The sequence below is a fragment of the Ziziphus jujuba genome, chromosome 4, assembly GCF_031755915.1.
Source record: "Ziziphus jujuba cultivar Dongzao chromosome 4, ASM3175591v1".
Classification (NCBI taxonomy): domain Eukaryota; kingdom Viridiplantae; phylum Streptophyta; class Magnoliopsida; order Rosales; family Rhamnaceae; genus Ziziphus; species Ziziphus jujuba.
The window spans coordinates 4,261,202-4,275,241 of record NC_083382.1 but is presented as its reverse complement, the minus strand read 5'-3'; the positions used below and the strand labels follow the sequence as shown (position 1 = coordinate 4,275,241).

General features: G+C 32.9%; 2 protein-coding genes across 11 annotated transcripts; both read right to left on the bottom strand.

Moving 5' to 3' along the window:
• Nucleotides 1-358: 358 nt before the first annotated feature.
• LOC107416085 (nuclear transcription factor Y subunit C-4) lies at nucleotides 359-5,556 on the bottom strand. 6 transcript variants are annotated; one of them, XM_048472174.2, is made up of 7 exons: nucleotides 2,774-3,217; nucleotides 2,550-2,643; nucleotides 2,255-2,298; nucleotides 1,524-1,727; nucleotides 1,339-1,431; nucleotides 1,103-1,198; nucleotides 359-746 (listed from the first exon to the last, which is right to left on the bottom strand). In XM_048472174.2, exons 1-7 carry the CDS (start codon nucleotides 2,885-2,887, stop codon nucleotides 744-746), a joined length of 648 nt encoding a protein of 215 aa, XP_048328131.1. In that variant the 5' UTR covers nucleotides 2,888-3,217; the 3' UTR covers nucleotides 359-743. The 6 variants fall into 6 exon arrangements, with proteins under 6 accessions (XP_048328131.1, XP_048328130.1, XP_048328133.1 ...); XM_048472173.2 differs by having other exon boundaries at nucleotides 2,544-2,643; nucleotides 2,774-3,216; XM_048472172.2 differs by having other exon boundaries at nucleotides 361-746; nucleotides 2,228-2,298; nucleotides 2,774-3,211.
• Nucleotides 5,557-9,922: 4,366 nt separating this feature from the next.
• LOC107416098 (zinc finger CCCH domain-containing protein 14) lies at nucleotides 9,923-12,627 on the bottom strand. 5 transcript variants are annotated; one of them, XM_060816206.1, is made up of 4 exons: nucleotides 12,492-12,627; nucleotides 12,045-12,318; nucleotides 11,042-11,813; nucleotides 9,923-10,881 (listed from the first exon to the last, which is right to left on the bottom strand). In XM_060816206.1, exons 2-4 carry the CDS (start codon nucleotides 12,080-12,082, stop codon nucleotides 10,528-10,530), a joined length of 1,164 nt encoding a protein of 387 aa, XP_060672189.1. In that variant the 5' UTR covers nucleotides 12,083-12,318; nucleotides 12,492-12,627; the 3' UTR covers nucleotides 9,923-10,527. The 5 variants fall into 5 exon arrangements, with proteins under 5 accessions (XP_060672189.1, XP_060672188.1, XP_060672190.1 ...); XM_060816205.1 differs by lacking the exon at nucleotides 12,492-12,627 and having other exon boundaries at nucleotides 12,045-12,442; XM_060816207.1 differs by lacking the exon at nucleotides 12,492-12,627 and having other exon boundaries at nucleotides 9,923-10,875; nucleotides 12,045-12,441.
• Between the last annotated feature and the right edge of the window lie 1,413 nt (nucleotides 12,628-14,040).

Here is a 14,040-nt window from a genome sequence, read left to right as displayed (position 1 = left end):
CAATATATATTTTGTGTCAACTATTCACTATGCAATTTATCAAAGAGATTTGGTTTAATAAATACTTTTATCCACTCTCCCGTTTTTTCTAGGCAAAGTACGCAAAATATATAAATGTCCATGAAAAGAATAAGTAACATGTTCATATGTATTTCCATACAATCTAGTTTTTGTCTTTTATTCATTGCCAAAGTAAAACTAGCTTAACGGTTAATATTTTCTTTTTTTTCGTCGTGGGCCATACCTTTTGTTCATGTCTCAAAACAAATTAATAATGGCTTAGTAATATATATATATATATATATATATACATACATATAAATTCCAATATATTTCGACCAATGTTTATATATATATATATATATATATATATATTGTATTCTCCATCAATAAATTGAGCTCAATTACACAATGGTTATTGATTGGTAAGTTCTCAAAGCGATGAGTAAATGCTAGGAGAAAAACTCAAAGACAATATTGCAACCACTTAATTTGTGGCTAGTTATATATATATATATATATATATATATATTATAGATGGTAAAAGATTCCTCCTCTGGAACAATACTGAGTTCATCTTTCTTGTACAACCCTAAATCTACCACAATGCCTCATATATAGGACATTATTATTATTATTTTTTTAATTTCATATAACTTAAAGTAGTCATTTCTACCACATTTTATTGAGCTTCCTCCCAGCGCTTCCCTCCAGCCATTCCTCAGTATGGAATATGGATTGGTTCACTGAAAAATTAATTAAAAAATTTATATACTTTCCCAAAAGAAGAAATACGATTAAAAAAAAAGACCCCCTTGGAAAGTGTAGCAACAATTGAAAAAACAAAATAAAATAAAATAAAATAAAAGGCTTTTGATTAATTGAGATAAATCATTGAAATTAAACAAATTGGCTTTTATATATATATTGTCTGTATTGGAACAAGCCATTGATCAAACACATACACAATCACACACATATATATATATATATATATACATATATGTATGATCTATGTACCTAATAAATCACACACTATGATATATTTTATATGCTCTTTATTTGATGTTTTTGAATATCATGTAAAAAACTCTATGCTCACCTTGGGAGGATAGTTGAACTGGAGTTGAGCAGAGTTCACGGATGGATCATACATGAACTGCTGAGGCACTCCTTGAACCATTGTATTAGCCATTTCCTGATATTCATGAATTATTTTTATGCAAATTGAATTAATTTCTAACATTATATTATATATAGCACATCCAAAAACAATAAATAAAAATGATATGTTATATGTCATATATATGAGGTTAATCTCCGATCATCATGACTTACAGTGTCACCGTTTGCCTGATCAGGAAAATTAAGTGGTTCAACAGCAGCAGGTTGTTCATTTCCACCAGAATTTTGCCCTGCCTCCTCTTCCAGCTGGAAATGAAATTGATTAATGACTTTAATTATATATATATATATATATATATATAAGAAATGTAATGATTTTAATGACTTTAATTAAAAACCTTTTGGTCTTCCTCTTCTTCCAAAGGAACAACATCGACCAAGAAGTCTAGGAGCTCATCACTCCTAATCGCCCTGGCAATGTCGCCACGCTGCAGGGTTCGTCTCTTGCATCCTTCAGTTTGCATCCATGCACGAAGTGTGAGCTCCATTATGAAGAGCTCGCAGGCCTTGGAGAACAAGATAGGAGTTTCTGAACTGATCATCTGAAATTAAAATACACTCTCAAACATTAATAAATTATTTATACAACTAAACATAAAGATTAATTAGTTTAATTACTATAAGACCATTGATGCCAGTTTTAAAAATCATATATATATATATATATATGGTAATATCTTAATCTTACGTGTTAAGTTTCCGTTTTCTTTTCTTTTTTTCCTAAAGTAACCATATCAATACAATTTCAATTACAAATAAAGATGTTAAGTGTATATAGATTACATTTGTACACATTTATATAATATAATTAATATTTCTATTTGAGTAGAAAAATATCTTGTTTTACGTATTCAAAAAAGGATATGTGTAACATAATAAAAGCTTTTTTTTTTTTTTTTTGGTTGAAACTACAAATTTTTGAGTTGGAAAGTAGATGTTTCGTGGATGGCCAAACAAATTAACTTTTCTTTCTAGGATTTATACAAGGATTTTTTGTGTGAATTATATATATATTTTAAAAGGAACAAAGTAAAAAGGCAACCTTTACATCTCCATCGGATTTCATTACCCTTTTGATCCTTGCAAGAGGTAGTTGATTCTGGCTCTTCACAACTGAAACATTAACATGAGAAACTATTAAATACATAAATCAGCCATCTTTTGATGGGAAATTATCAAACATTTTCCAAGGCCTTCTAACAAAGCCATGGTATATATAAAACAAATTATATAAATAAGACATAAAAATTGTACAAGTTCATTGATGATAATTTTTATAGGAAACATAATCACATCAAGGGCAGGAAAACATATAGCATCATAATTTTCCAATAATGAACTAAACAACAAAAAGAAACCTGAACCATTTCGCATCTCATAGTTCTGCTGATTCCAAAACAGCTCAAGATTATGCTTTTGAAGTTGGTCAAATTGGGATTCGCTAGACTCCTCGGCATCCTATAGAAAGCGAAAGAAAAAAAAAAAAAAAAAAAAAACATGGTGTCCTACATATTATAACAAAATTAATGAAAAAAACAAATTTGGAGATTTTATGAACAAAATGAGTGCTAAGAAAAGTTTGCTACACCTCAATATTTGTGGTTAGAGGAGGAGGATATGGCAACATGAGTGAGCCCATTGGAAGAACATTAGGATTTCGATGATTAGGGTTTGAAGATCTGAAATTTCTTGATGGATTCATATCTATGAATGTTTTGGCTTGCTTCCCTTACCACATTTTGGCTGTGGGGAGAAACTACCCTTAAATAGTAGAGTGGGAAATGGAAGTTTGTACTTTTCTCTTTTTGGGTTTTTGGCTGGTGGAAAAAAAGAGGAAGAGGGTGGTGTAAAAGAATCCAAGAGCATTAAGTTTGAGGTAAGGGAAGGGAAAGAAGCATTAAGTTCTAGGAAATTAATCAAATTATCATGTATTATTACAATTTGGTGTAAATCCTAGAACAAAATCCTTCTGTGTGAGTACTATACAACCACCCATGAAATCAACTTCTATGATTTTGTATCTTGATCCACGCACCAATACCTTTTGAATGTTAATGAAATTTTAAAAGTTTCAGAGGAAAAGACACAGGGAATTGAAGACACGCGCTGGTCAAAGTTTTTCAAAGTTCTACTTTGAAATTCAAACTTGTGTTTTACTGGTAAAGTTGACCAGGGCGTGTAGCTTTGTAATTGGGCTTTTAGACCTAAATTTTAGAATAGAAATCTGATATACGCATCTCATAGTATTTTTTTCAGTTGATCAAACGAACAAGGCTATAGCCAAAAACTATTAAGATTGTGGCAATGGTGGTCTTGACCACAGTGGATTATGGAATATAGGTGCCTCTAATTAATGACTTAGACTCCAAATTTACCATAAATGGATAGGTGCTTGATGCCATTAATGCCAGAAGAATCTGATTCTCCCCTTAACAAAATCCAATTCAAATTGAACCTCATAAAGCAAGAAAAATATTTCCATATTTCCATTTAGTGTCATAAAATTTAATTGCACTAAACCACACACCACATGCCACTATTTATGTAAACAACCAATTGAAATAAGTAATGGTAACAAGTATAATGAATAAAACGTATGTATACATATATATATATATATATATATATATTTTCCCAAGGAAAAAGACATTTTTACGGTCCTTTCTGGTATATATGTGAACCTAATGAGTTGGCAATCAAAGATGAATTTCAGGAAAAAAGAAACGAAAAGAATAAATAAATAAATAGATAAAGAAAGAAAAAGGAAAGAAGAAAATAATAAACTCTTGCTTTTGTTTGCTTATATACGGAAGGGGCTTAAAGATATTTTCATTTATGATTTATGGAATTAAGCAGATTTTTTGTCAACTACGGCTTTAATATTTTAAAGGTGATGGAAATGATTTTGTTGAGTATGGTTTCTTTGTATGCTCTTTACTTGTTGCGAGACACGTAGATTTATTGCATGTGGATTTTTTTGGTTTTCTTTGTTACGTGTTAAAAACCACATGCAAAAATGTTGATCATGCAAAATTTCAAAAACTTATCTACTTAATATCGGGACAGAAAGACAACTCAAACCCTTTATTAAACCCTTTATTTTTTTCCTCAATAATTTTGTTATATATTCTGTTGGTAATCCTTTTTTTGGCCCCTTTTTTTCATTTTTTTATGCCACATAATCAATCATACACAGTTTTCATAGATTTCCACATTTTGTGCTCTATATATATGTGGTATAATTTTAAATCAAAATGACCTTTTTAGATGAGATATATTATTCATATGTCACAATCTTAATCCTAAATTTGGAGTTTATAATCCAAACTAAGAAAAAGAAAAGATAAAAGAAATTAAAATCTTTAAAAAGTTTTCATGAAAAAAGAAAAATAAAGCTTTTAGTACATTTATTGATTTACAATTTCTTCTTGTTTATGTGTTATATTTTCTTTGCTACATATAATTCCATGTAATAAAATAAATAATAAAACTTATAAATTCATTTAATTCTTCTCTTTTTTCCGTCATAACTTAACATAAAGGAAATTACTTTTTATTCAATTTCAGCCCATAGCTTACCATTTTATATGTTTTAATCTACTTGCACTTTTTATTGTGTTAGACTGCTTCTAAACAAGTAAAGATTTTAAAATTTAAAAAATAATACTAGTATATGAAACATGAGATCTGTTTACTGTCCTCAAATGGGCTTAAGCTACCAACTCTTTGGATTATAAATTTTCCCTCTTCTTGGCATGACAACAAGGAAAACAATCCAAAGAGAAAAAATTCTAAAAAATAATGATATGAACAAGATAATACAATTAAAATTGGAGAAAATACTATAGAAAAATGAAGGTATCATGAAATTTTTGTTCTCTAATATAATATGAATTAACATTATTTTATTTAGTCGTTGTCAAAAATTCTTTATGTATATTGTGAAACCATTATATATAAAATATGCTAAAAAGACGAAGAAAAAGGCAGGCTATATATATTCCATAATCAGAGAAAAATGGTCTGTCAATCTTTCTAAATAATTAAACTATAAAATTTCCATTATTGCAACCATGCCTTCAAAATTAAAGACATAAATATATTACTTGAAAATGATGATAGTTTACCTGTGAAGCTCGAGCTCTCATTTTCGATTTTCTCCATCTCCTCGACAAGTTCATCATATCTAATTTGATCTATGATTTCCATCTTGAGGAATCTTATAATATGAGTCTCGATCCTTCTTCCTCTTACTTTACCTGGTGTTCATGAAAATTCGTATGAAATTCAACTTAATTATCAAGCTTTTGTAAGGGAAAACTAAAAGAGTTGTAGAAACGGTCTCAAAAGCCTAAATGCAATGTTTGTAGTCTTTATCGATCTTGTTTACCATGCATCCGCTGAAAATAAGAACAGAATTTGTCTGCATATTCATTAATATGGGTCAAGAAATCAGTATAAGTCATCTGTCCATTTCAAATATGACACGAATATTGTGAACTTAATTATTGTTTGACACCTAATAGATTTGTTAGTAATACTCATGACACATGTTTTTTTTCTCGAATCTACATGGAACTTTGTTTGTATAAATGTAAGTATTTTTCTAAAACAAATTGGAAATGTAATTTATTTAAAAAAATGTTTATAAAGAAAATGTATATAATCTTTTAAACTATAAGAAAATATGGCATTGTTGAAAGTCGTATTTTACTTAAGCCATTTAATTAAATGAATGTGTTTATATATGGTGTTTACTTATATTTTTATATATTCTATTATTCAAAAATCATCCTTACTATGGTAGTTACAAGTTCTGTGTCAGGACCTGTCCAGATTTCCTTCCCGGAACCCTAGACAAGCCCTGATCCCAGGGAAATCCTATCGAACCCTCCAATGGAAAATCCGGCAGAACCTCCCCTAAGAGTTGGACTTACCACAAATTTCCTGCACTGAAAACACACTTCTATAAACATTCCCTTATTCCTCCCACAATACTACAAATTGATTCCACAAATTTACAGCACTTCAAAGAATAACAACAACTCAGTGCATAAATAATAACTACACGTCCAATACAGTATACAGATAAATATAGAATTAATAAAAAGACAGATGAAGAAGTAATACAAGATGGAGAGGAAAAAGGGAAGAAATACTTCTTGGACTTTCGGCAACGAACTGAGACATCGGGCTCGCCCCGGACGATCAACGTCTCCCGACCTGGACCTAGGGGAACGGAATTTAAAAATATGATATGCTAATCATCTCAGTGAGTGACCCTAACTACTGAACACCTTTAATATTAATAATATAACAATTAAAGGGATTTAAGTAATCAATACCGAGCAATTAAATAAATAAATAAATAAACATTTGAAGGTAATAATTTCTCTCAAAACCCTCACTATTCACTCCGTTGGAAATGTTCCCGTTTTAAAACATTTTCACCAAAACCCGATATTCGTATTTCCCGAAAACCAAGGGATCAAACAACTTGATAAACAACAAATAAATAAATACCCCAAATGTAATTAAAATGTGAATACATATAATAAATAATTTGAACACTTTGGGGTTTGAAAATTTATCTGAAAAATTTGTACTTGACGCACCACACCATATACCAGTAATGCCCTCCGATACCCAGCGTCCCGAGCACCGACTGGCAGGGAGATTAAAGAGAGAAACTTGCAAACGACACTTCGGCGTCCCGACAGTACCGCTGCTGAAACTGTCATCCCGGCCAAGGATGGGAGCGGCTGATGCGCAATATATAAGACTTGCCTGCCCTCGGTCCAATGGCAACTCACGGGAGACATAATACTTGCGCGCTAACCACATATACAACCAGAACACCAATACTGTATGAGTGCGTCTAAAACAATTATTAAATTAATTATAACCGTACCATTTTTTTCAAAATTACCGTGGGAAATATACCAATTTTTACATTTACCATCCCACATATTTTCCTTTAACAACCCCGATACGAAAACATCGATAACAGTAAAACAATAATTTTTCTCGTAACACGAGATTCAACAAATAATATGCCACGGGCATAATTATAAAATTCGAAAGCACCAATTTAAAAAAATAATTTTCTTAAAATATTCAAATCAATTATGCCCAAAAATAATATAAAATCCAGACATAATTAATTACTGAAAATACTTGCTCATGTGTAATAAATACCATTTAATCACAATAAAATAATAATCGGGAATTTCTTAATGACCCCAAATTTCATTTAGTATCAATGGATAAATATATATATAAAATAATATTTTTTCCCGATTATATTTAAATTCCACCACATGAGCATAAATTTCAGATATCAATTTAACACCACATAAATATAATTAATTACCCCAAAATATTTTTAAAGGTGGGTCACTCACCTGGAGCATGCAATTAACCTAAGATGGACCATGGGATCAATTCCACGACTCACCCGTACTCCTAGAACACAATTCACACACAGTCAAATAAATTAATATTTTATTCGGATAAATAATACCCGGTACCCGGGGGGTTAAACACAAATGTTAACCAAAATTGTCGAATAATATACTGAATCGAAGCTTGTGGAACGAGGATCGCATTACCGGTCTCCATTGACCCCAATTCCGCCGGTGGTGGCCGGAATTTGGCCGGAAAACTTCGGCCAGTCTTGATTCCTTTGCATCTCACAAACCACTTTGAATTTTGAAAATTGGAGGCCATAATTGAACTCAGAGGACCCAAAATAGGGGAAGACGGGTGGCAATTTGGACTGGGCTTGCCGAAAACGGAGAGAATCGCCGAAAAATTTCAAGTCGTCACCGCCGACTTCACCAGCCCAATCTGGGCGTGTCGCCGGCGTGTGAGCTCGCCGACGTGTGGTCTTGGACGATGGTTGGCGCGTGTGGCAAGGCGGTGGCCGGAAATGGTGAACACGGGAGAAAGAGAGAGAGACGGCCGGTGGGAGAAAAATGAAGGAGAAGGAAGAAGAAGAGGAACGGCCCTGTGGCCTTTTTTCCCACGTGGGGAGAAGAAAAGAAAAAGAAAAAGAAAAAGGAAAATAAAATAAAATAAAAATAACTAAATAATTAAATAATATTAAAAATAATATTATTATATAAAACAACAATAATAAAATAATATGGTATTAAGCATGGTTGACATGTGGCATCTCAACATGGTGACACATGGTCACATTTATTAAGTCACACATGGCACATCGTTACACGTTTAAAAAATAATATTAAAATAATACAGTATTTGAAAAACTCTACAGGTCCATAACTTCCAAACCACATGTCCAAATCGGACATGCCGCTAGTCTACGGACTCGTATCGACAAACACTTTACAACCATGCATGAGTCAAAGCTCAACTTTGCATGAATAAAAAGTCAACTCCGGCACCCCTTGAACAGTTTGGACCTCAACTTGTTTTGCTCATAACTTTCAAACCGTAGCTCCGTTTTCAACGTGCTACTAGTCTACAAACTCGTGCCAACGTGTACTTTGTAACGGTACCTCAGTCAACCTAGAATTCTAACCGGAACAAAAAGTCAACTTTTGATCCCTTTAGTCAACGGTCAAAGTCAAAATCAACGGTCAACGTTGGAAAACTTCCGTTGTACTTCGGGACGGGATGTTACATTCTGCTTAGCCTGTTCATTCAAAACTTATGGAAGATTTTTTATAATTGTTATAATGAGTCATTTATTAAGGTTTAGTTGTATATTTTGTAAATGAGATCAACTTCATCTTAATAATTTGTATGTACCAATAAATTTTGATTTTCAATATTTAATTTAATCACTTGGCATATATTCAGAATGATCATGATACGTTATGTTTATAAATCTTAAATCTGAATAGAACTAAAGAAATTATTATTTTTTATGATTTTGTTTTTTTTTTTTTCTTCTTCTCTCTCGTGTAGTTGTAAGTTCTATTAAAATTTGTACTTTCCAACTTGAGAAGTCTCAATTTGGACCATCTCTTCCGTCTCAGTAAAGCCCAAAATCAAAGGTCAGCCAAGCCCAAACTTAAAGCCCAACTGTAAGTAGCCCAATTAGACTTGTCTGTCGCTCCCTCTCATTCACATTCCTTAAATCTTAGCAGCCTCTGAAACCCTAGTCATCATCCATGAATCGCACGTTGTCCACTAGCCATCATTGTCGTCGAAAAACATCGTTTTTTTTTTTTTCTTTTTTTGTTTTTGGGATGAGGGGAAGGTTGTTCAAGAAGATTCGAAGAGAAGTATAATTTTGTTACTATTATAAAGTACATATATATTAATTTCGACTTATGTTCATTTGTTGCACCTTCTGTAAATATGCTTTCAAATATTTCTAGAAAAAAATAAGACAGAGATCCTCAATTGAATTATATTTGTCACATATCTTCCATTTTGTATACAATTTTTGAAAATTTTAAATAAACATGTAAAAATAAAAATAAAAAGAAACGTGCATTTGTTTCAAAAGAATAAAGACACGTATGAAAAATATATAAATAAAATGAGTACGTGTAATATTAGGTGCTAAAATTTTCTGAAAAGATACTAAAAGATAAAGTTGTAACTATATACTCGCCAAGATTATAGAATTCTACAAAACCTGTTCCGAGAATGCTTTTTGATTCTGTAATAGAAGAAAACTTGGGTATTGTTTTTGGATTTGGTTTCAATTATTGGTGATATTGAAATACAAAGAGATAATTAATTATAAACATAAAAATAAATACATAACCAACTTGATTTGAACTTTGCGTGCAAGTGCATGCTTATCGAATACAATCATTACAAGGTGGAGTCGTATTAGTTGTATGAGACATTTCTACGACCCATTGCACTCTTTTCAGCGTACACTCCCTTTTCTTCAACAAGAAAAAACAGAAAACAAAAAATGAAAAATGAAAAATGGAAAAAAAAAAAAAAATCTATTTCACTTGAGCCCCATTTCTACCCATACTCAGAATATTGAACCAACCAAGACAATAGAGAGAGAGCTCTGAACCATATAAACGTATTAGTGTAACCAAGAATGAAACAAATACAATTTCCCATCTAATCCTATACAAAAACCCATATATGCTAACAATATCCTGCCTCTAATGATCAAACTTAGCAAATATTCCACTTTTTTTTTTTTTTCTTCCCTTATTTACCATAATTTTCTTAAACCATATTATCCCAACATTACTTATTGCCTTTGATTTTTCTGTGAACAAGATCTATATACATTACATAAAGTTCCAATGAGAATTAAGCAAAGAAAAGTAGGAGAATATCAAGGTCCAATATTATGATCCTACCAAAATATAACCAATCCCAATGATATGATCAATTAGCTCGGGGCAGACCCATAAGCTGAACCCTCTCCTGCTCAGTGAGCGAGTGACGGAAATGGCACCGGTGACCGTACGGACACCTGTCTCCTCCCATGACCATCCTGCAGACTTCGGTCTTGTACCTTGGGTGCCTGATTATAGGTCGAAGCTCTTTGATTCCGTGTGCGAACTGGCAATGGTCACCGTACGGGCACGTTCCAGTTTCCTGCCATTTGTTACAGAGCTCCGTCTTGAACATTCCTTGGTTGTAAACCTCCAGTTCCAAATCCCCACCGCCTTCTGAATCCTGATCCCTCTTCCCTGAACCACTACCACATCCTGCTGGCACATACACCCTTTGCTGCACCTCCATAACACATTAACAAAACCAAAGTTTAATATTATTTGATTTTTTATTTATTATTATTATTTTTTTTTTTTTGTGAATGAAATATTCTGTAAAATTAAGCAAAATAAATAAATAAAAGTAATAATCATGAAAATATTGTTTGTGAAACTCAACTGACCGATCCGGAAACGAGTGGACCCGTGACCTGCGGGCGAGTAGAGATGCGGCTTGGACCGTCGACGTTGCTCGCACTTGCAGATTGGTTCAACTTAGGGTAACCGCTTGATCGGACTGAAATGCTCTTCGGGAGGTTGATTCTCTCTGTGTTTGACCGTCTCTGGAACCGGTTATTTTCCATCACGCTCGTCGGACTGATGTTGGAGACTTCTTCGGAGCCGTGAGCATTAGGAGCAGTAGTGCCTCCGATGTTGAGGCGGCGGAAATTTTGCATGAACGATCGGTTCGGATAAGAGGAGGAGAGAAGGACGCTTTGGAAGGTAGTCTGTGAAGAGAGTAGCTTCACGAGCTCCGTATTGGCGGATCGGAGTTCAGAATTCTCGCGGCGGAGGTACTCGACCTCCTTGGTGATCTCGTGGAGGTTTGCGCGGCAGAGATCGAAACCATCGCGTAGCTCCTGGCATTCCAGAATGAGGCAAGCCTGGTTGAGACGGTGTTCGGTGACGGCAGCCTCGTCTTCTCCACAGGAGGAGGAGTGCGTCGTCGACGGCGTCAGAGACAGAGAGCTCGGGAAGTTTGGCGGGAAAATTGCGCGGTACATGGAAGCGAAATCGGCGCCGAAATCTCTGCCGTTTTCTTGCGAAGGTGCGGGAAAATTGGAATACGTGCTGATCTGCGAGAAGAGGTCGTGTGGCGATGAGTTCGTGGAAGCTGTGTTGGTCTCCGATGGAGCAGAAGCTGACAACGCCTCCGTCTCCATATTCAATTCGTCACTAAGAACCACAAAAAGCACAACAAAATGAAAATCAAATTTCAGAGTCAAAATAATAATAATAATAATAAAGTAAAAAATTTCATATCGAAATGCAATCACATAAAAGCAAAAGCTAAGAAATTATATAAAATAATCACAACCTGATCGTTGTCAAAACCTAAGAAACTGTTTTCTCGAGAATCTTTAAAGAGAAAATTAAGATTTTCTTCGAAAAGATTGCGAAAAGAACCTTTCGGAAGAGCTCGATGATGACGAACAAAGAATCATACCTGAAACACTCGCAGCCGAGAATTACACAGAGAGAGAGAGAGAGAGAGAGAGAGAGTGAGAGTGAAGGAAGTGAAGCTACAGAGAGTGGCGTGACATGTATATCACCGGCATATGAGAACAATCAGAGAGGCGGTGTTCCATGAAGCAATCAGGACCGTTCGTTTTCTCGTGTACCGACACGTGTAAGAAAGTGAGGGGATCGATTTAGAGAAAGGAGCTCGTTGCTCGCGTCCCTGTTTGGTTCCCTCCAATGCGAACATGAAAAAAAAAAAAAATTTGATATCGGAAACAGTTAGAGAGCGTAACAGAATGGGTGAGCGAGTAGTGGTGCACGCGCTATAGTTGGGAATGAAAATAAAAGACTAGAATATATAAAGAAGTTGCAGTTAGAGAAAGTGAACAATACCGGGTTGTTGTTGGTGGTTTCTAAGGGATTGTTTGGCGTAGGATTGAAGTCGTCTGTGTGGAGGTAGAATAAGAAGAAGAAAGAAGAAGAAAGAGATGTATTCAAATTACGACATGCATTTTTCATTATTTTATTTTGTTAAAAGTTCAATATTATATATATATATATATATATATATTTGAAGTAAGGTTTTATAATAATTATTTTTTTGGATCTAATTGTTTGCTTCTTTTACACAGCTTTAACTAACTCTATGGCCCTCCTTTTGGTACCACCTCTACATATCTATATATATATATATATATATATATATAACCCTATTAAAAATATATATATATTTATATATAAATTAAAATAATAATAATAAGAAATTGGAAGATTTTGGTTTTGTTTTTGAGAAGTAGTACAGCTGGTTATTTAAGCAAATAATAAGAAATTGGAAGATTTTGGTTTTGTTTTTGAGAAGTAGTACAGCTGGTTATTTAAGCAACAACCAGTTTGAAAATAAGATGGAAAATGTTGGGTGTTAGTTGCTGATGTGGAAATCAATTGTGAATCATTACAAAATTCTAAAAATGGGAAGCAAAAAAAATTGGAGGAATCTCATCCATCAATATGTTAATGCGATTTTGACCAAACATAAATGGGGTTGCCAAAATCTTACTGCTGTTCTTCATCATAATTTAATCCCCCTATAACATTACATTTTCTATATATACGTGATGCAAATGATTGTTGGTCAATCTGTTACAGTTAGAAAGCTTAAATTAATTTTTCACGAAAACAATATTTTCATTGTATGATAGGTAAGTTGTGTGAATTGGTTCATCTTCAAAATCAAGGTACCCTATAACCAAAGTTCATCATTTCTTTATTTAAAAGTTAGAAGTTCTGATGAATTTAATTGGATTTCCCAACCCCCAAAATCCAAAAAGACCAAAAAAAAAAAAAAAGTAATATTTTATTTTTAGGATAATATTGTAAAGCTATCTTCGATAGCATGTATTGATTTTATTAAAAAAATGCTTGTATTTACAATTATATATATATATATATATATATTGACAAATGCATTTGGATAAAAAGAAATTGTAAAATTGACCCCAAAAAATCCATTTATGCATATATATATATATATATTTTTTTTTTATTTTTTTTTTGAGTATCATCCATATATTTTTTTATGAATACCATTTATCCATATATATTACTAACTAAAATGGTGAGTGATGGTTAAAAAAAAAAAAAAAAATTGTGTTGAATGAATATTCGATAAATATTTTACATAGTTTTCGTATATGAACAAGGTGCGAGTTGCGATTTTGAATTATTTTTTTTTTAGGGCAAAAAAACAGTTGCTATAATATGTGTTTGACATGTGGGCTGGGCTCTTCATGGATATGCTCGTATGTACCAGCCTTCTTCAGCCCAAATTTTAATCTTTGTGAACTAATTGTTGAGTGGTGATGGCCTAGAAAGTTTGTTTTGATCATTAACCGAAGTCAAATGGCCCGAGATCAGTCATGCTTTCTATATATTAATCATAATT

Bases quoted from the DNA above. Each gene is read 5' to 3' on its own strand.
- LOC107416085 (XM_048472171.2), bottom strand. From the start codon at position 2,887: ATGAATCCATCAAGAAATTTCAGATCTTCAAACCCTAATCATCGAAAT. The intron at 2,644-2,773 runs GTGTAGCAAACT...CGCTTTCTATAG, and splicing joins CTCTAACCACAAATATTGAG to GATGCCGAGGAGTCTAGCGA. The intron at 2,299-2,543 runs GTTTCTTTTTGT...TTAATGTTTCAG, and splicing joins TGAGATGCGAAATGGTTCAG to TTGTGAAGAGCCAGAATCAA.
- LOC107416098 (XM_060816206.1), bottom strand. From the start codon at position 12,082: ATGATTCTTTGTTCGTCATCATCGAGCTCTTCCGAAAG. The intron at 11,814-12,044 runs GTTCTTTTCGCA...TGTGGTTCTTAG, and splicing joins TCATCGAGCTCTTCCGAAAG to TGACGAATTGAATATGGAGA. The intron at 10,882-11,041 runs GTCAGTTGAGTT...TGTGTTATGGAG, and splicing joins GTCCACTCGTTTCCGGATCG to GTGCAGCAAAGGGTGTATGT.